At 42.4% G+C, this 21071-nt stretch overlaps 1 protein-coding gene across 1 annotated transcript in view; it reads left to right on the top strand.

The window, feature by feature from the left end:
- LOC137321776 (exostosin-1-like) overlaps positions 1 to 21071 on the top strand; it is a 560359-nt gene that overhangs the window by 512486 nt on the left and 26802 nt on the right. The window contains exon 10 of the mRNA XM_067984436.1: positions 1084 to 1244. Within this exon, the coding sequence (XP_067840537.1) occupies positions 1084 to 1244 (161 nt within the window). The remainder of the gene's footprint in view (positions 1 to 1083; positions 1245 to 21071) is intronic.

Below are 21071 nucleotides of genomic sequence, written 5' to 3' on the forward strand. Positions count from 1 at the left end.
CTCCATCTAATCACTTCACAGCCTATTCTATTTTTTCTTGTGCATATGTTCCCCCCTACCCTTCCCCCACTCTCTCCCCACTCTCTCAATTTCAGGACTGCTGTGTATACATGGTGAGAGAAGAAAACACTTCCATTTTCTCTTTTCACATTTCATAGAATCACACGGCACAGAAGGAGGCCATTTGGTCCATTGTGCTTGTGCCAGTTCTTTGAAAGAGCTATCCAATTAGTCCCACTCCCCTGCTCTTTCCCCATAGCCCTGAAAGTTTTTCCTTTTCAAGTATATATCCAATTCCCTTTTGAAAGTTATTATTGAATCTGCTTCCACCACTCTTTCAGGCAGTGCATTCCAGTTCATAACAACTCGCTGCATAAAAATATTTCTCCTCATCGCCCCCTGGCTCTTTTGCCAATTATTTTAAATCTGTTGCCTCTGGTTACTGACCCTCCTGCCATTGGAAACAGTTTCTCCTGCATCAAAACCCCTCATAATTTTGAACACCTCTATTAAATCCCCCCTCGGAGAACAATCCCAGCTTCTCTAGCCTCTCCACATAACTGAAGTCCCTCATCCCTGGTACCGTTCTAATAAATCTCCTCTGCACCCTCTCCAAGGTCTTGATGTTTTCTTGTATTCTTATGTAACTTACTCTTTGTGACTTAATTGCACAAGATTTGCCACTGAGAAAAAAATTAGCTTGTCCCAGAAATGAGTGAATTGTCTCTGCCCCTTTAAATCATTACAAAAGGATATGTAGCTATCAGGTTTTGACTGTTTAAACAACAGAAGCTTCTGCACAGCTCCATGAAAAGTATGTAACGTGATTATTTCCTCACCCCCTATTTTGTGGAGAAAGGGCTATTATTTTTACTGGTTCTTGTTTCTCATTCTCAGAATCCCAAATGCCTGATGCTTTCTTATGCTACAAGGATTTTAATTCACGACTGTTTTAATGGGATGTGAGCACGGCTGTTGCCGGCCACCAAAGCAAAGGAAAGACTTTGTTCCCAAATGCCTATAATTAAGTTTGTGACTCTAGAACCATGTGGTATGATTGTTGACTTATCATCTTATTCTTAGGTTGATTTTGCCTTCATTGTATGGCATAGTTTCCCAGACCGTATCGTTGGCTACCCAGCCCGGAGTCATTACTGGGATAACGGTAAGGGGCGATGGGGGTACACTTCAAAATGGACAAATGAATACTCCATGGTTCTGACAGGAGCAGCATTTTATCACAGGCAAGTTAAATTCACTTTGCTCCATCTTACTCTTTTTTATATTTACTATTTAATGTAATTTTGTTTTATGAGAAAACCACCATAATATACACACTGCATAGTGGAGAACAACACATTTTATGCTTGCAGTTCATCAAGAATTATGTGTCTGAATTTTAAAAATTCTTTCAGATTTTTTTAAACAACTGTGGAATAAATCAATATTTTGTTTTACATTTCTTTACCATTCTTTCATAACCTGAAGCATTTGGATTTCGCAAAGTACTATTCTCGGAGATGAGAATAATGTGCTATGCTCTGTTTCTGCTAAACAAAATAGCAAGATAAAGAATTTCCTCTGAATACATTAAGCATTCCTATGCTATAATCACACACTATAATTTCCAGGCTTTAGTTCTTTAGCACTGATGGGGGCATTTCAGATTTATATTTTATTTTAAATGGGTAACAAACTATACTTGTATAGTGGGACAGAGGAAAGTTCTATGAAAACAATCAGCATGTGCTATTGCACAGCATAATTTATAAGATTAAATTCATTGAGCTGCCTTTGTCAAAAAAAACTTATTTCAGCAGTGATTCACACAGCTACTAAGTGAATCTGTGTATTACAGCTAACCTACAACTAAGTATATATAAATGTGTAGCAATTTAGGTATTAATGGAGCATTAGCATATTTCTGCATACACTCCCAAAATTCCTTCTAGGACCAAACCGGATGAATGCATGTTAACCCACAGACCCAACATTACTATCTTTTTGGCATGTTGAGAACACCAATTAAAAGCAAACATGCAAATTTTCTTACACTTGCCTTCCAGCCCACATCGAACTAATGATGTCCTTCTAAGGCTGGTGTTAAGCCAGCAGGGAGTGTTAAAGAAAAGATTAAAATTTATATAACGCCTTTCACGACCTCAGGACATTCCAAAGTGCTTCAGAGCTAATGAAGTGTAGTCACTATCGTAATGTAAGCAAATGCAGCAGCTAATTTGCGTACAGCAAGGTCCCAAAAAATGCAATCAGATAAATCACCAGTTATTTTGTTTTTGCTGATGTTGGTTGAGGGATAAATGTAGATCAGGACAATTTCCCTGCTCTTCTTCAAAAAGTGCCGTAGGATCTTTTACATCCACCTGGGAGGGCAGATGGGGCCATGGCCTCACGTCTCATCTGTAAGATGGCACACTTCCTCAGTGTCAGCCTTCATTATGTGCTCAAGTCCTGGAGCGTAGCTTGAACTCACGACCTTCCGACTCTGAGGTGAGAGTCATACCACTGAGCCAAGTCTGACACTTAAAAATTTCACCACATAACAGAGTAGGAGCCAGTGTAAAGAATGCGTGGGTAAATCAGCTAGTTTCACTTTTCTGGACTTGTTGGAGGAAGGGGAGCAGCAGAAGGGGGACATGGATGTACTCAGCTATGTTTATTCAATCTAATTCTCAATTATCACCTTGAAATTTTCTTTAAGCCTGACATCTTCTTCTGGATAACCTTCTAGATTCTCTGTACATAAACTCATGTTGACTTGTGTGATAACCTCCCACAACTGCTTCACCCTGTGGGCATTGGTGGCTTGTTGGTCTGCTTCATAGAGAGCACTTTTCTAGATCCTTGCACCACGATCTTGATTCGATTTATGCCTTTTACAGTCTCCCTACATTTCTCACAGAAATTGTGCACTGCCCAGCTGAAATGGCCCACAGTGCAGGACTAGGTACGGCAGTGATGGCAGCACACATTAGCCAGCATCATGTATGAAGAATGGCCACTTGAACAAAGTAACAGGGCACTGGCTGTTCTCATCCATCGTCCACACATGGGCTTCTGGTGGGGAGTTACAGTATCGCAATCAGGAAGAGGATCCTGACTCATTTTTTCTTCTCCCTTAGCCTGAGCACATTGAAGACATTTGTAACAGCCCCACTGGCACCCAGCTTAGATCAATTAACTCAGCATGGACCAGCAATCGAAACTAAAATTTTTACAACATGTTTTAAAATAAACCTCAGAGCTGAAATGCTTTCTATGTTAGACAGAGGTAGCCCAGTGAATTTAATTTTTGATTGGCACTAAAAAGATTTTCAAGGTGGTGAACCTATTGAGGAGTACTAGAATACCTTCCACAATCAGCCCCATTGTAGGTTGCTGAAGTGAACGATTAACAAGGGCCCCTTTCCTGGACAGAACCATCATCACTCTCAAACCTCATGATCGTCTGCTGCTGATCCTATTGAACATATGTGGCAATTGAGGAACTCATCACAGGAAATACTAGATTCGTTATATTAGGTTGTTTACAAGGACTTATCTAGAACAAAAGTCAGAGACAAGCACCCTATTATTTGATTAGTTTGCTGCTCTACTGTCCCCCAATCTGGATGCTCTTAAATATTATATATGTGTACTTAAAACTTACAAGTAACAGTTTATAGTCTCAATTTTCCATGTGTCAGTAAATTAATTTAAATGTAATTTAAAGGTAGTTATCAAAGTTTCTTAACAATTACAAAGAAGTTGACATATAAATGTAATTAAAGTGATCAGTGACTGGAGGGGATTTATGATATCGGCATGTATAAAGACTAATATTATCTCCCTTTACTTCAAATTGTGTTCAGGAATTTTGACACTTCTATACATTACAAAACATGCTTAGCTGTGTAATAATAAATTGAATTACAGTGTTTTTCTTGACATCACCAGAATTTTGATTGGATTGAAAAGGTCATCTGTCAATGTAATTGATTGGTGTGTTTCACAGTCTACCTTTTGCTGCTGATACATTAGTGGTAAGGTTACTTGTGAAGTATACATCTGTTACAAATTCAGGTCTGCTGTAGATACCTTCTTAGATTCAGTGGCATCAGTCACTCTCCTAAGAGGTCTGAACATCTCACTTTTATGGGAGTTGACTCACACTGTCCTACTTGTATGATAGCATAAATCAGGGTGTATCAATAGGACCTCCGAGTGACCTGTACCAGATATTCGTGTCTCTCGCATAAATATTGCTTCAATCTCTCCGAAAGTGGTCTGAGGATACACTTGGTTAGAGTTGGCCATAAAGAAATTGTTGAGCTGCATTATTTCACAGTAAGGTGGACATATAAAACAACTATTATAATCTGACTCAATTCAAAGAGTACAACTTATCGTCATATAATAATACAAAATATAGAACACATTACACTACCGCACATCAGCAGGTTGCCGTACTCCAATTAAACAAGGTGGCTTCAATTCGCTAGCATTTCTAACCTCTTCACCTCAGCGAAAACCCTCAGGGCTAGAAATTGGGCCGTGTAGCGCCTGTTATTTTGGCGCTGTGCAGCCTCCCGAAGTGCCAAGATGGCGTCTTGGCTGCGCACACGTTTCCAGCGTGAAGTGCGCCGGACGCCATCTTGGTATAGGCGCAAATACTGAACGCCGGCAGCATGTAAAGTAAGGAGAAAATGGATACAATCAGCGTGCAGCGCTGATTTAAAGTGATAGACACCATTTTGGGACTTAACGCTCAACTCAACACACAGACTTAACGGCGACCATCTGAACATGATTATTGCTTCTGGCTGCTGATGCATTTGTAACTGTCTTTGGAAGTCTCTAGACTTGAATACTAGGACGCGGGGACATAGCTTAACATTTAGAGCCAGGATGTGCAGGAGTTAAGTTAAGAAACGCTTCTACACGCAAAGGGTGGGAGAAATTTGAAACGCTCTTCTGCAAACGGCAGCTGATGCGAGTCCAATTGTGAATTCTAAATCTGAGATTGATAGATTTCTGTGAACCAAGGGTATTAAGGGATATGGGGCTAAGGCGGCTATGTGGAGTTAGGTCAAAGATCAACGATGATCTCATTGAAAGGCGGAACAGGCTCGAGGAGCTAAATGCCACTGTTACTTGCTGTCTCCTGATATGCGCCACCTTCTTCTGCAAGAAAACAGGATGTGAGTCTGGGTGATGTGCCTGTCATGATTGAATAGCTGCCAGTGTGTGTGGCCTGTGAGTTGTGGGTGGGCGGCTTGCAACAGTAGTAATGTGTAAGGGTGAGAGGAAGCATCTGATTGGAAGAGCTGAGTACTGATGGAAAGAGTTTGTTGGTAAGTGGGTGATGGGGGGTGTAGTGTGTGGTGCAGTTGGTAGGAGATGCCACTTGACAGTTGACCTCACTCACCTTGACCACTCGTGCCAAAGCATTGAACTTCTTCCTGCACTGCATCCATGTTCGTGGTGCTGTGTGCCTGGCATTGCCTTCGTCCCCCGCTGCCTCCCATTTCCTTTTGAGCATATGTCTGGAGGACCTCTTGTCCCCTCCCCCTTCCTGCGGACATAGGATATCCCTCCTTCTGTCCAACTCGTGCACCAAGGCCTCTAGTGCATCAGCAGAGAACCTTGGTGCACGCACTTTTGTAGGCCTGGTACAAACTCAGATCAGCAGATTGGTGAGGCCTGGCATGCAAATTGGAGGATGTGGGATTTAGTAGTGCGCAACCTTTATTCAATGTTTTAACATAACTCATCAGTTTGTAAACATAAGGACGGGACCTGCATCTGTGTTTTACGTGTGCGATGTCTGATCTCCATTCAGACTCCGCGCAGATAGCACACTATTATTTTTAGCAAATAACAGGTACCGGCTACCTTTAAGAGATTTTAAGAGACATCCTCCCTTTAAGAGATTGGGGCACCCCCTGCTGGTGGAAAGTGCACATTTACTTCAATCGTTGTGTAAAGCCTACTTTTCAATGCTGCTTGAAGCTAAGTACTCAGGCTAGACAAAGTTCTCATCCTGCCTGCGCAAGGGCCGTAGGGCGCGGGTTAATAGTGGATCGTGCTACCCGCGCCCAGTAATGGGCATCATCTATTTTTTTTCCCTCTCATAGTTTTTCTCTTTAACAAACCTGACTGCCTTCACAGCCTTCCTGTTTGATAAAATTCACTGCCTGCCTGTGCCCCTAGGTCTGTCTTATCTCTCTTGCTGTTCACAGCGAGAAAGTGGAACACTTTCCAATACAGTGGGATGACTTGTTTCTTGATTGCCAAGATAAGCTAATGAATTGTTTTCTTTACAGTAAATAAGTAAACAATATCAAAGCTAGCACATTAGCATCTTAACTACCATCCCAGAACCCCAATTCTTTCAGCTAGTATGAATATAATATGATTTAAAACACAATGTTTAAAGTAACTCTTTTTTTCCAAATCTTTTCTGTGGAAAAATGGCTAAATGATCCTGAAAAATCATGTACGGAGGGTGGCGGATGGGAGGCTGGCAAGGAGAGCTGAGTCTGGAGGTGACAAATGGTTTCAGCAGCAGATTAGCTGACGCAGAGGCGGAGGCAGGCAAAGTTACAGAGGTCTTTGGCGGTCTTTGTGATGGAGATGAAATGGGGTTGGAAGCTTACTCAGAGTCGAATAGGATGTCATGGTTACAAACAGTGTGGTTCAACCTGAGACATAGCAGGAGGGGGATGGACTTGGTGGCCAGGCCAAAGACGATGGCTTCAATCTTCCCAAAGTTTAATTGGAGGAAATTATAGTTCATCCAAGACTGGATGTCGAACAGGGAGTCTGACAACACAGTGAAGGGGGCAAGACAGGTAATAAAGAGGTAAAGCTGGATGTCATCAGTACACGTGTGGAAGCTGACACATGGGGATAATTTTAACCCCCAAGAATGGGTGGGTTGGGAGCAGGCGGGCAGTAAAACTGGTTGTTTTTTGGAGCGGGAACGTATCCCGGCTCCAACACTTCTGGGTTTAACCCAGGCGGACCGATACTTAAAGTGGCAATGTACCTCATTGTGATAGTTGAGGCACTTCATTTTTTGTGTATTACAAATGTAAAACAGATTTAACCTTACCTTATCGCTTCTGATTCACGTCAGGTGAAAGCAGGCGGGAAGGGCGGGATCTATGAGGTGGGTGCCTTTATTGCACTGCTTCTGGGCCCGGAGGAGCAGGAGTGCTTCATCCAGACTCAACAAGCTCACCTGGCATGATAGGACCCCGGCGAACAGCCAACCCCCTCTCCCCGGCTGTTGGGCCCCCCAGATGCTGGATGTCTCCCCCCCCCCCCTCCCCCGATGCCCCATATCTTTGGATGATGTCACTAAGGGGCATCCTGTGGAAGGATGAGGAAGAGGCGGGGGCCAAGGATCGATCTTTGGGATACTCCAGAGGTATAGGGAAGAGAAGTGTTTGCTGGAGATGCTCTGGCTCTTGGTAAAAGCGGAGCAAGCGAGGGCAGTCCCACTGAGCTGGACAATGGAAGGGAAGCATTGAACGAGGATGGTAGGTCAAAGGTTGCAGATGGTCGAGAAGGACGAGGAGAGATAATGCACCATGGTTACAGTCGCAGGATGTCATTTGTGACATATTCGCATATACAGCAGAAAGGTGCAGGTTTTCTTTGCACCACCATGCAGTGTTTATACTGGCTCATTGGATGCCTACTGTGGCCAATGGCCATCACAAGAATATCTTCTTTTGATTTCTCCCAATTTTTACTCTTTTGATTTAATTTTGTTATTTTTGTTAGTTTGATTTGTTTCAACCAGTTTGATTGGGCTACCCCTTCCTGCAAATGTAATGTCACATCTTTAAGGACAGTAATTTTTAAAAATTTGCTCTCGGGATGACACCAGCAAGGCCGCCCATCCCTAGTTGCACTGAGATGGTGGTTGTGGGCCTGCTCCTTGAATCGCTGTAGTACTTGTGCTGATAGTGTTCCCATAATGGTGTTAGTTACGGATTTCCAGGATTTTGACCCTTAATGTGTTTCGGTAGAGTTGAGCTAGACCTAATCCCCTAGTCTCACCGGCCTGTCTGAAATAGGATGCTTTCATTGTCATAGAAACATAGAAAGGTTACAGCATGGAAGGATGCCATTCGACCCATCAAGTCCGTGCCGGCTCTGTGCACGAGCAATCCAGCTAGTCCCACTCCCCCGCCCTATCCCCGTAGCCGTGCACATTTTTCGTTTCAAGTACTTATCCAGTTCCCTTTTGAAGGCCATGATTGAATCTGCCTCCACCACTCCCTCGGGCAGTGCATTCCAGATCCCAACCACTCACTGCGTTAAAAAAAATTTCCTCATGTTGCCTTTGGTTCTTTTTGCCAATCACCTTAAATCTATGCCCTCTGGTTCTTGACCCTTCCGCCAATGGGAACAGTTTCTCTCTATCTACTCTGTCTAGACGCTTCATGATTTTGAATACCTTATCAAATCTCCTCGCAACTGTCTCTGTTCCAAGGAGAACAATCCCAGCTTCTCCAGTCTATCCATGTAACTAAAGTCCCTCATCCCTGAAATCATTCTAGTAAATCTCCTCTGCATCCTCTCTAAGGCCTTCACATCTCTAAGGCCTTCAAATGCGGTTCCCAGAACTGGACACAATACTCTAATTGCGGTCAAATCAGTGTTTTATAAAGGTTCATCATGACTTCCTTGCTTTTGTACTCTATGCCTCTATTTATAAAGCCCAGGACCCCATATGCTTTTTAAACCACTTTCTCAACCTGCCCTGCCATCTTCAACAATTTGTGCACATATACCCCCAGATCCCTCTGTTCCTCTACCCCTTTTAGAATTGTGCCCTCTAGTTTATATTGCCTCTCCTCATTTTCCCTACTGAAATGCATCACCTCGCATTTTTCTGCGTTAAACTTCATCTGCTATGTGTCCGCCGATGCCACCAGCCAGTCTATATCCTCTTGAAGTGTATCACTATCCTCCTCACTGTTCACTACCCTTCCAAGTTTTGTGTCATCTTCAAATTTTGAAATTGTGTCTTGTACTCTCAAGTCCAAGTCATTAATATATATCAAGAAAAGCAGTGGTCCGAGTACTGACCTCTGGGGAACACCACTGAACACCTCCCTCCAGCCCGCAAAACAACCGTAGTTTCCTGTCATTCCTAAATGATAGGAAACTACTCTCTGTTTCCTGTCATTTAGCCACTTCTGCATCCATGTTGCTATTGCCTCCTTTATTCCATGGGCCGCAATCTTGATAAGCCTACCATGCGGCACTTTATCAAACGCTTTTCGAAAATCCATATACACCACATCAACTGCATTGCCCTCATCTACCCTTTCTGTTACCTCATCAAAAAACTCTATCAAGTTGGTTAATCACGATTTGCCTTTAACAAATCTGTGCTGGCTTTCCTTAATCAATCCACACTCGTCCAAGTGACTGTTAATTCTGTCCCGGATTATCGTTTCCAAAAGTTTCCCCACCACCGAGGTTAATCTGACTGGTCTATAGTTGCTGGGTTTATCTTTACAACCTTTTTTGAACAAGGGTACACCATTTGCAATTCTCCAGTCCTCTTGCACCACCCCCGTATCTAAGGATGTTTGGAAGATTATGGCCGGTACCTCCACAATTTCCACCCTTGCTTCCCTCAGCAATCTAGGGTGCATCCCATCCGGACCGGATGATTTATCTACTTTAAGTACAGCTAACCTTTCTAGTACCTCCTCTTTATCAATTTTTAGCCCACTATTGTATACATACTTGGTGTGTGAGGCAGTGGTTGTATTCCAGCAGTGCTTTTAATAGAACTGAGTAGTATTCTCAATGATAGAGTAGAAAGGTAGAAATTTTCTTTGTACCATAAGTGGTGTTTATCGTCTCACAGGATACCTCCCATATCCAATGACATTGTATGAAATTAGTGCTTTGATTACCCCCTAACTCATTGTTTTGATTTCATTTTGTTATTTTTTTGTTAGTTTGTATTGTTTACACCTACTTCGGGTATGCCACCCTCCCTGAGCTTTCAGTAGTGTTGCCCTTTAAGGTGAAGCACTTGATGTCTCACAGTCCCAAAGGTCTAGCTTAAAATAGGACCCCTTTACCATATGCCCCTGCTTCAAGCTTCTGTTTCCTATTCTAGTATGGATCATCTTATATACATCAACATTAAAATCCCTTCTTCTAGCTCACCTATTTAATAACTCCAGATGCCTTTGAATAATATCAACTTATTTTATACTTGTCAGCTAGACACAGCTTTGTGAAACCAATAAATTTTACAAAAAGGGCCCTTCGCAATATCATTTATGAATAGTGCAGGGAAACTGTTGTAGAAATCCAATCATTGTGTTTTTTGCTTTTATCATAACTCTTGCTTTCTTTTACTAAGCCAATTTTCAATCCAATTAGCTAATTTGCCTTTCATTCCAAGATGCTTAATTTTATTTAAAAGCTTTACATGTGGTACTTTAGCAAATGGCTTCTGAAACCCAAAGTAGATTATATTTACTGGATAGCCAGTATATTTGTCTTATCAACTTAATTTCCTCCAAGAAACTACAGTAGATGTGTGAAATACAGCTTGTTTGCTTTTAAATTCATGCTGAGTTTTTCTTATAGCATCACCATTCTTTAGATAAAAATTGATAGTATCTCATAAAATGCTCTTGATTAGCAATTTCTCTACTATGGATGTCTAGTTAACTGATCTATAATTCCAGAGGTAATGTTTCACTTCATTTTAGAATATAGAGATAACACTCATTATCCTATCCTGAGTCCTGTATTTGTGGAACTCTTAAAAATATTAAGCAGACTGTTGCCTGCTTTCTTTCTCATTTCCTTGAGGATTTTGGGATGTATATTAGTCCATGTCCCGGTTGCCATTTATGCTTTAGTTATACTTTTTGGAACCGGTCCCTGCTTTGAGAATGATGCAAAAGAGGCAACAGCAAGTAATGTTGGCTTCTCACACGACCTATGCTTTGGCAAAGCAGAGCTGTACTCACTGACATCCATCCACCAGTGAGATTTTTGGAACCAATAAAGAGCCAAAAGGACTTTACAAACGTTAAAAAAAAATTGAAGGTAGTCTGCCTGGAGCTTTTCAAACTTCAATTTTAAAATCTAGAAATCTTTTGAAAAACCGAACAAAGCAATTGGATATCTGTGTTTGAATCCCAGCCTCAGTCAACATTTGCACATGGACTTTCCTCAAAAGTTGTTAGTGTCACTCAGTTCATGGGGCTAGATTTTCAACTTGCTGCCGGGCGTAAAACTGGTCTTGCGGCTTGGCCGCCTGTTATAGAAACTGCATGATTTTAATTACCATTGATTTGAGTAGGAATGAAAATCGACCGGTTTCTCGAACTAGCGGCTGGTACACAATGCCTGTTTTACGCCTGGGCGGCAAGTTGAAAATCTATCCCATGGCGTCCAGTGAAATCAAAGAGGAAATGTTAGTTTGGTGGCTCCACTTTTGATTCATCTTCTTAGCCAGCATCCAGGATGTAATAAAATGAATTACTTTTTAAGTAATTTTACAAATCTGTGCATCAAGCAAGGAGCTTTGCCTGTTGGAAGCAAGTCATGGGAACTCGGGCACTCACCCCAAATTTTCCAAACACAATAGTAACAAAATAAAGAGGGTGCATGCCAGAATTCCTGAAGCTCTGTGCCGGGAGAGCAAATTCGTAAAATTACCCCTATAGAAAGCTGAATATATTTTACAATGTGTTATTTTTTAATGTTCAAAGAATACTGTTAAAGCAATTCACATAGATTGGTACATAGTTCATCATCAATATTTACAGATTTGTAGTCAGAAAACCAGAAGGATGGATTTTCCACTCCCATGCAGGCAGCTGGAGGAAGACAGGAAAATTGGGGGCAGAGACTGAGCATCTGAAGTGCATTGGTAGCGCGATGCTTGGTACTTTCTGACCAAGCAGCACCTTGAGAGCAGGAGGCTTGCACTGCTCCAGCATTTAAGCTTATTAGACTTCAATCATTCATGTAAATGGAGTTAAAGCACCCTGATACCACATCACAACGACATTGCTATTTGTAAAAAGTGCGCGACCATCAGAAATGGCTCTGGTACACATCTTGACTTGGTAATGTTAATCAACCAGGCAATATACAGGAAATGGAAGTTGTGTTCCCCTCGGGGAGTAGCAACCACAGAATGATCAAGTTCAACATGATCTGGCATTCAGAATACTGAGCTTAAAAATTGTTCAGGAAGGTTGTTCAACAGTAGAGAACAAGTGGAATACCTTTAAAGGCGTGAAGGATAAATACATTTTTAGGATCAACAAGCATAGACTAAATAAGTGTGGCCCTAAATCGATCAACAACAACAGCAACAAGAACTTGCATTTGTATAGCACCTTTAACATAGTAAAACGTCCCAGGATGTTTCACAGGAGCGTTAACAAACAAAATTTGACACCAAGCCACATAAGGAGATAAGGACAGGTGACCAGAAGCTTGGTCAAAGAGGTAGGTTTTAAGGAGTGTCTTAAAGGAAGAGAGAGAGGTGGAGAGGTTTAGGGAGGAAATTTCAGAGCTTAGGCAGCTGAAGGCACGGTTGCCAATGGTGCAGCGATTAAAATTGGGGATGTGCAAGAAGCCAGAATTGGAGGAGCGCAGAGATCTCGGAGGGTTGGAGGAGGAGGTTACAGAGATAGGGAGAGGCGAGGCCATGGAGGGATTTGAAAGCAAAGATGAGAATTTTAAGATTGAGGCGTTGCCAGACTGGGAGTCAGTGTAGGTCAGCGAGCACATTAACAAATGAATAGAAGTGAAATAAAGAGAAAGAATGACTTCCAGAAATCCTGCAGAGCGAAAAGTGAAGGGATACAGAGAGAAAGACCTGGAAAACAGCATAGCTGCAGACAAAAATATACTGTTGGAAATTCTTTCAGTTCTTTAATGGAAAGAGTACTGTCCGAGAAGAGGTGAAATACATAACAGATGCAAATTGAGTTGAAACAAAGGATGAGCATAAGATAGCTAATATTCTGAATGATTTAATCTTCCAAGTATTCATTTGAGAAGAGATGAGGAACATGCCCTCCCTAAGTAACCATAACCTAAGTAGAATTAATGACTTTGATGTAAATGAGATGAAAATCATAGACAGACTAATTGGGCTTAAAACAAATAAACCTTGAGGAATAGTTGATATTTATCCCAGAGTAGCAGGAGACACTAGGGAAGATATTTATAAAACTTTGATGGTCATTATGAGAAGTCTATTAACATTGGGGTGATACCAATAAATTGGAAACAGGCTAACAAGGCACCCATTTTCAAGAAGGGTGACAAATGAGACTCATTAGGCTTATTTGAATAATGGAATCAATTGTCAGGAGCAACCTTGTATTTATCTGTATAATCATTTCCCCACCTAGTTTCTCTGTATTTACCTTATTGAAGTAAATAGCAGTCAACACAGATTCAGAAAGAGAAGATCTTACCTGACCAACCTCCTTGACTTTTTCAAGAAAGTGACATCGGAAGTGAACTATGGAAAGCCGTATTTTATGGTAAACCAGGCAAAAGGCTATCAGTTAAGTTTAAAGTGGTAAGGATTAAAGGTAAATTTTGGAAATGCTTAAGAAATTGGTTGAAGGATAAAAAACAGTGGCTGCTTGTTAGAGGAGTTATGTAGTGATGAGGGGAAGTGCTGAGCATGGTTCCCCAGGGATTGATATTGGGACGACTGCTTTTTATAATTTACATCAATATTTTGGACTCACAAAATCTGTGAAACTGGTCAAACTTGCAGATGATACCAAACTAGGAAGTTCAGTTGATTCTGTGAAGGCAGCACAGGACATACAAAATGATTGGGGCAAAATGGACGGAACAATGGAAGATGAAATTTAATATGGACAAGTATAAAGCCCTGCACAAAGGAAGAAAAAATGGGCAACACAAATAGTGTTGAAATAGTTACGGGTGAACTTGAACGAGATCTAGGGATATTAGTAGATGTTTGCTCAACATGTCCAATCACTGCAGAGCAGCAGTCAACCATGCTCATAGAATGCTGAACTATATCAACAAAGTAATAAAGCACAGGTCAAAGGTAGCTAAGCTCAAACTGTATAGTACTCGGTCAGACTACATCTTGAGTGCTGTGTCATGTTCTGACCACTGAGGAACAAGGGATACATTCAAGAGCTGGGAAAATTCAAAGAAGAACCACAAAGCTGATCTGTAGTGTTAAAGATATGAGGAAAGATTGGAGAAACTTTTTTTTTGGCCTTTATCTCAAGGGGGCTGGAATACAAAGGGGAGGAAGTTATGTTTCAGCTGTACTGAGCCTTGGTCAGACCCCATCTGGAGTTCTGCATTTAGTTTTTGGCATTGCACCTCAGAAAGGATATAATGACCTTAGAGGGGGTACAACACAGAATGACACTGGGGCTTACAGGGTTAAATTATGAAGACAGGTTGCAGAAACTTGGCTGGTATTCTCTTGAGTTTAGAAGGTCAAGGGGTAAAATGATAAAGGGATTTGATATGGTAAATACATAGAAAATACGTCCTCTGGTGGGGGAATCCAGAACAAGGGTGCATAATCTTAAAATTAGAGCTAGGCCATTCAAGATTGAAATCAAGAAGCATTTTTTCACACAAAGGGCAGTGGAAATCTGGAACTCTCTGTCCAAGAGGCTGTGGATGCTGGGTCAATCAAAATTTGAAAGATTCGATCAATAGATTTTTGTTGGATAAGGGTATCAAAGGATATGGATCAATGGTGGGTCAATGGAGTTGAGGTACAGATCAGCCATTATCTGATTGAATGGCGAAACAGACATGAGGGGCTGAATGGCCTATTCCTAAGATTTCACCCTTGATAGGAGGCAACTGAGCTGTGACCTTATAGACATCTATGAGATAGTGTAAACAGTATAGAAAAGGTTCACCTGAAATACTACTACAAATTAAACCGTGAGAGCAGACAAGGGGAAACAGGTTCAAACTAATAAAAAGTTAATTCAGGACGGATATCAGGAAATTCCTCTTGAAGCAATGAAGTTAATTTTGACTTTGGGTGACAGTGTAAAATGGGCAATATCGGATCAGCCGCCCGTTATACAATTCTCCCAATTTAAAATCGGGAGAGGTGTATAACGGGCGGCTGATCTGATATTGCCCATTTTACCCTATCACCCAAAGTCAAAATTACCCTCAAAGAGTGATCAACACATGGAATAAACCCCTGAATAAAGTAGTGGAGGTAAAATCTCTGGAATTATTTAAGAAACAATTTGATGCTGCAATAGGGGGAACTGAAGGTTCTTATTAGATGGATTAACTAAGGGACCAATGGCCTTCCTCATTCATAATTGTCTTTTAATCTTGTAATAAACTGGAAAATTGGTACTCACTGTATTGTGAGGCTGTTTCTCTACAATAGGAGCAGCCATTTCATTCTATTGTAAATTAGTTTTACTATATTGAAGGTAACTATAACCAAGTTCCACTATATGTTTCCCATAGGTATGCTGTAAAAGAATTTATTGAATGTTGCTGACTATAAGATAGTCACTAATAAATCCAATAAGGAATTCAGGAGAAACTTCTTTACCCAGAGAGTGGTTAGAATGTGGAACTTGTTACCACAAGGAGTAGTTGAGGCGAATAGCATAGATGCATTTAAGGGGAAGCTGGATAAGTAAATGAAGGAGAAAGGAATAGAAGGTTATGCTGATAGGGATAGATGAAGAGGAGTGGGAGGAGGCTTGTGTGGAGCATAAAGACTGGCATGGACTAGTTGGGCCAAATGGCCTGTTTCTGTGCTGTAAATTCTATGTAATGAGGCAAAAGGGCTGATTTTAACATTCAGTGGTGGCAGAAAACAGGCAATAGTGGATTGGCCGCTCTTTGTACAGCGGGGTGCCTGATTTCGCTTTCCATTTGGAAAGGAAGATCAGGCGGGTGTGTATCAAGTGGCAGAACCACTATGGCTTGTTTTCTGCCACCGTCAAAAGTTAAAATCAGCCCTATATTCTTTTTTTTAATTTTTGGATGTTGGGGAGTGACCGTTTTAATGTTACGTTACGCTTACAGTAAAATAAAACTTCAAACAAAAATAAAGCAGCTTAGTGAAAGAACAATGAACATCACCAATTTTAAATGCACACCAGAGGGAATAGTTGATTTATTTATGGATTTAATTATATATTTTTACTGGCTCACAACAGAAATTTTACCCTTGTACTTAACGCAAATAATGGCTAAATGAAGTTTTTCATCAAAGAAACCATAAACCAAAGGGGAGCTGATTTATTTTTTTAATTTGGAAGAGTTACAATAACTCAACACTTTTTCTTCTCTGCAGATTTGTGAGAAAGCATTTAAGTGTTATTACATTCTTAGTGAGAGCAAAAATAGCCACAATAATCGACTCAAAGATCTGATGAGAAACATCATTTTTAAAACGTCTACGCAGGAAACCATTTATGCATTGGCATGTGGTTTCAATTTTGGAAGACGTTAGATAATTGGCGGTGTTGAGTTGCTTTGTACTTGAGGAAAATGTGGCTGTGACACAGTAGACCGAACAAACAGGAGAACAACCACATTCTGCAAGGTGTCATATCATCAAAGGACTCTAGGGAAGCGTCAGTACTAAAATGTCACAACTATTGATTTTTCATTAAGAGTACACTGTAATCATTTCTCTGCATGATAAAGTCTGAAGTGTTCAGCTGAACTTAAAATGAGATGTTACGTTTAGCTGCTTCTGAGCTGCAGCAATGTAGGTTGGCTGTTTGTGTTGAGAAGTACAAGTCTACATTTTAGCTTCTGGCATCGTTCATGTGATTTAAGTTTTCCAGTCTGGTAAGAAATATTTGTACGGGCTGAGGAGGGGGTGGAGCCGGAAGAGGAGGTGGAGGAAGACGCAAGGTTACAGCAGGAACCACATGCCTTGTCTGCAAGGGCAGTGCGTGCTCGCCTGATCAGTGCCCACTATCAATAATTGGAACTACATCCCCCAACTCACCAACAGTTCTACATTCCCCACCTTTCCACTCCCACAAGACAATCAAATCGCCCTCCATCAGATTACACATTGGTGTCCTTCTCAGCTCATTGCATGAATAAAAACCACCACCAAATGCAAAATCAAACTCTCATTTGTGGATTAATAAATGAAAATATGCAAACATAACAGAACAATTCACCCTTGTGCATTCCCTTAGTGCCTGTTGTTTGTGTGCCTTTACCTATCCTAGTGCTCCTACGAGGTGCTTCCCCAGTGGCTGGAGCATGGGTGGTGGAAGGCTGCTGGCTTTCAATGGAGGAACGTCCAGAAGGCCTTGGAAGATGACCTCGAGCAGCTCTGGGCCTGCAGGGCCCGGCTTCAGACTTCACCATCTCAGCATGGGCTGCAGCAGTCTGGCCTGGCTGGTCGACAGGCAACAACAGGGGCACTGGGGGAGTGGCAGGGGTGGGAGCAGGAATGCTATCGTCCTGAGAGAGGACAGCAAGTCCGACTGCCATGGCGCCACTGCCACTCTCCCGGGTGGAGAACGGATTGTTGGAGTGCTGTGATGCCGTGGAAGCCCTGTTCCACAGTGGTCTCCAAATCCACGATAGCAGCAGTCTGAGCCTCTAATGCAGCAATCAGACCTTGGATGGCAGATGTTTGTGCTGCAATGGATGCTGTGACATCAGTCATCAGACGCTGCATCATGGTGGGTTCCACAGCTGTGCTGATGGAGCTGACCACCCGTTCCATGTTGGAAAGGATGGGCTCCAAGCTCTGCGCAGAGCCCTGGCCCAAGTTGGAGCTGGACTCCTCCATAGCCCTTCTCAATATACGCAGGCTTTCTGGCAGGCTTTCCAGTGCCCCGAGTATTTGTTGGTGTACGCCCATCAGCCGTCTTCTGTAGCCTGGCCCATCGAAGTCCTCATCTTACTCCTCTGCAGCAAAACTAGTGAGCGACCTTGCCCTCCGGAGAGTTGGCTCCTGTGGTATCCACTCCCTCCGCCCCAGATCCGTCCTCTAACCTAACCTCTAAAGGACGCGCAGTTTCAGTCTCTGAGCTGGTGGAAGCAAGTGTCAGATCGAGTGACCATGTGGTTTCAGTGTCCTCCTCCTCCTCCTCCTCAGGTGCCGCCATGTGTTCTTGGGTATCTGGTATCTACAATGTCAAAAGGAAGCAGGTTGAGTTGTGGAGTGGGGAGAGGAGCAAGTAAGAGGTGCGTGCTGGCAGCATGTGCAGCACATGAGTCCAAAAAGATTATGGGAGGAGGGAGATGTGGAAAAGGAGAAGGATCATTAGATATGCAGAGGCCCCCTTGACTGGGACATCCAGCGTGGCACATTGTAACGGCTGAAGCGACGGCCCGCCCAATGATCCTGAGCACCATCTCCTCTAGGGGGATGAGGTCGTGTAGACATGCCCGTCCAGCCTCAGGTCCGTCCTGCTGGCGGGTGTTATACGCCATCTTTTCCTGCAAGACAGAGGACAGTGTGTGGGTGATGTGCCTGTCATGGTCAAATAGCTGCCAGTTTGCGTGACTTGAGTGGTGGTTGGGTGGCCTGCAAGTGCAGTATTATGCGCGTGTGAGATGCAGCATTGCGTATGGATGGGCAGTGTTTTTTGGTGGGTGGGTGGGTGATGGGAGGTGTCGTGCTTGGAGTATTGGTGCAGTGGGTAGGATGTGCCACTTGACACTTGCATTCACTCACCTTGACCACTTGTGTCAAGTCATTAAATTTCTTGCGGCACTGCACCCACGTGCATGCTGCCATGCTCCTCGCATTCACATCCTCTGCCACGGCCTGCCAATGCCTACGCAGCTGTGGTCTAGACGGTCTCCGGCCACGCTGCTGGTACAATGCTGCCCTCCTCTGGTCCGCCCCTTCCACCAGGGCCTCCAGAGCATCATCCGAGAATCTTGGTGCCCGCTCTCTTGCTGGTGCAGCTACTCGTGATGCCATTCTCCCTTCTCCTCCTCGGCTGTATATCTGCCATTAGAAATGTGCCTGCACCTTTAAGTAGTGCAGCCAGCTGATGACATGCGCTGGCCACGCTCCATTTTCAACTTCCTCATTCTCCGTGCAGCCTCTCAGCACCGAGGACTGCGCTCGCTGCACAGAGATTTCAGGGTAAGTAGCAGGCAGCACGAATTTCACGTGCTGCCTGCGGAGGGTCTGTTCGGCGCGGGGTGCGCTACCATTGCTCAGAATGGACCCTTATTCAATTTTTCCCCCACAATATCTGGTAATGTAGCATTGGGTAGAAGTCAAACTGAGATGCTTGTTACTGCACTTGGCTTACTGGATATGATATGAGTTCTGCTGTGATCTCCTAGACTTCAGAAAGTGGAAGAGTAACCATGGTATAGGCTGTAATCTATGGAACAAATTTATTAAAAGGAACAGATAAATTACTTTAAAAATTACTTATAAAAAACTTTAAAATATTTAAATATATACTTTTAAAAACACTTTAAAGATTTTTTCCAAAGTTTCTTTAAGAAAATTAGAGACTTGAAAAAAATTTCAGCTGCTGCAGCAGCACTGGATGGTTTCTCCTCCCGAGGCAGAATCTGTAGCACTGGAAATCCACCATCAGATGCAATGAGGAGAATTGGACTGGTTTTGAGAGGAGTTACGCTGACTGGCGGATGTGCTGTTTCAGTGTTATTTCAGTGGGAAATCCACCACAGAGGAAAATCTTGCCCTTTGCCGCATACTCTTTAAAGTTAAGAACTGGGGTGAAGAAGATCAAAAAATGTTTCCTATTGTTAGCCATTTTTTTCAAGTATACATAACAGTTTCTTGAACAACCCCAAATGTGAGACCCAGCACTTTACCTTAGGTCTCAGGACTAATCAAGCAGACTGCACTATATCATTTCTAAATAAAAATCACAAAGTTTTGGAAATCTGAAACAAAAATAGAAAATGCTAGAAACACTCACAATGTCAGTCATCCTCTATAGAGAGAACAGATAAATTAAGAACTGGAAATAAGTACAGATGAACAACATTTAAAAAGGAACAGAACAACAGGAAGGAGAAGGGAATAAAAACAGACATACATACGAGCAAGGAAGTGGAATGTCCATCAAGTGCTTAAAAGGGAAACAGGAGCTGGCAAATATACCAACCTACAAAACTCGGAAAAGCTGACGAACAGTTTCAAAAAACCTGACACAGGCCCAAAAAAGCTGGTAATTTAAACAATGATGTACAACTTAACAACCCTGAATAAAATCCTATGACCAAGGCCATTGCATCAAGTTGAGCGAGTAAATTTCTTCTAATTACATTGGATTTCAGGATTTTTATTAGTGTTTTGGGATCACATTCTGCAACTTGTTTATTTTACTGTGAAAACTAAAACCTAATGGCTTCACGTATGATATACAAAAAGTAGTTACAATGGGATTGCAGTAGGACATGAACTTGTCGTGCCTTAAGCCAGCACCAAGCCCAATAGTCCATCATTTGTATTATTATGGGAAATAACTCAGATGCACAAGAGTACAATTTTTTGCTATGGTGGATTTAGAAACAAGTAACAAGGTAAAAACAGAATGTAGTTAGTGCCTGTTGTGTAGGCAGCAGCAACCAATGGGTGAGTGGTTGGAATGAGAAGGAGATTTGTTACAGTGTCCCCTTGTAATTGGTGAAGAAGCATGTGGAGCATGGGAGGGAAGTGTCTGGAGTGGTGGAAGTTCTGTGGCCAGGTCTAATGCAAAGAAATAGAGATAGGAAGACATCATGCTCACCCTTGCTGTCTGAGTCAGGTTTTTGAAGTGCTTGCGGCACTGAACGCATATCCTGGGAGTGATGTTGTGGGCTTTGACATTATCAGTCACCTCCTTTCAGGCCTGTATCAGCATCTGTTCGAGCACCGTCCTTTCATCGGAAGAGAACAGGATCTGCCTGCATGCCCTCACCTACTCCACAAGTATCTCCACTGCTGCATCTGAGAAGCGAGGTACTTTTGCCTGAGATATATTGCTCTCCAGAAACCTCTCAGTAGCAGCACAAATTTGCACAGGGTTTAATTG

The sequence above is a fragment of the Heptranchias perlo genome, chromosome 5, assembly GCF_035084215.1.
Source record: "Heptranchias perlo isolate sHepPer1 chromosome 5, sHepPer1.hap1, whole genome shotgun sequence".
Classification (NCBI taxonomy): domain Eukaryota; kingdom Metazoa; phylum Chordata; class Chondrichthyes; order Hexanchiformes; family Hexanchidae; genus Heptranchias; species Heptranchias perlo.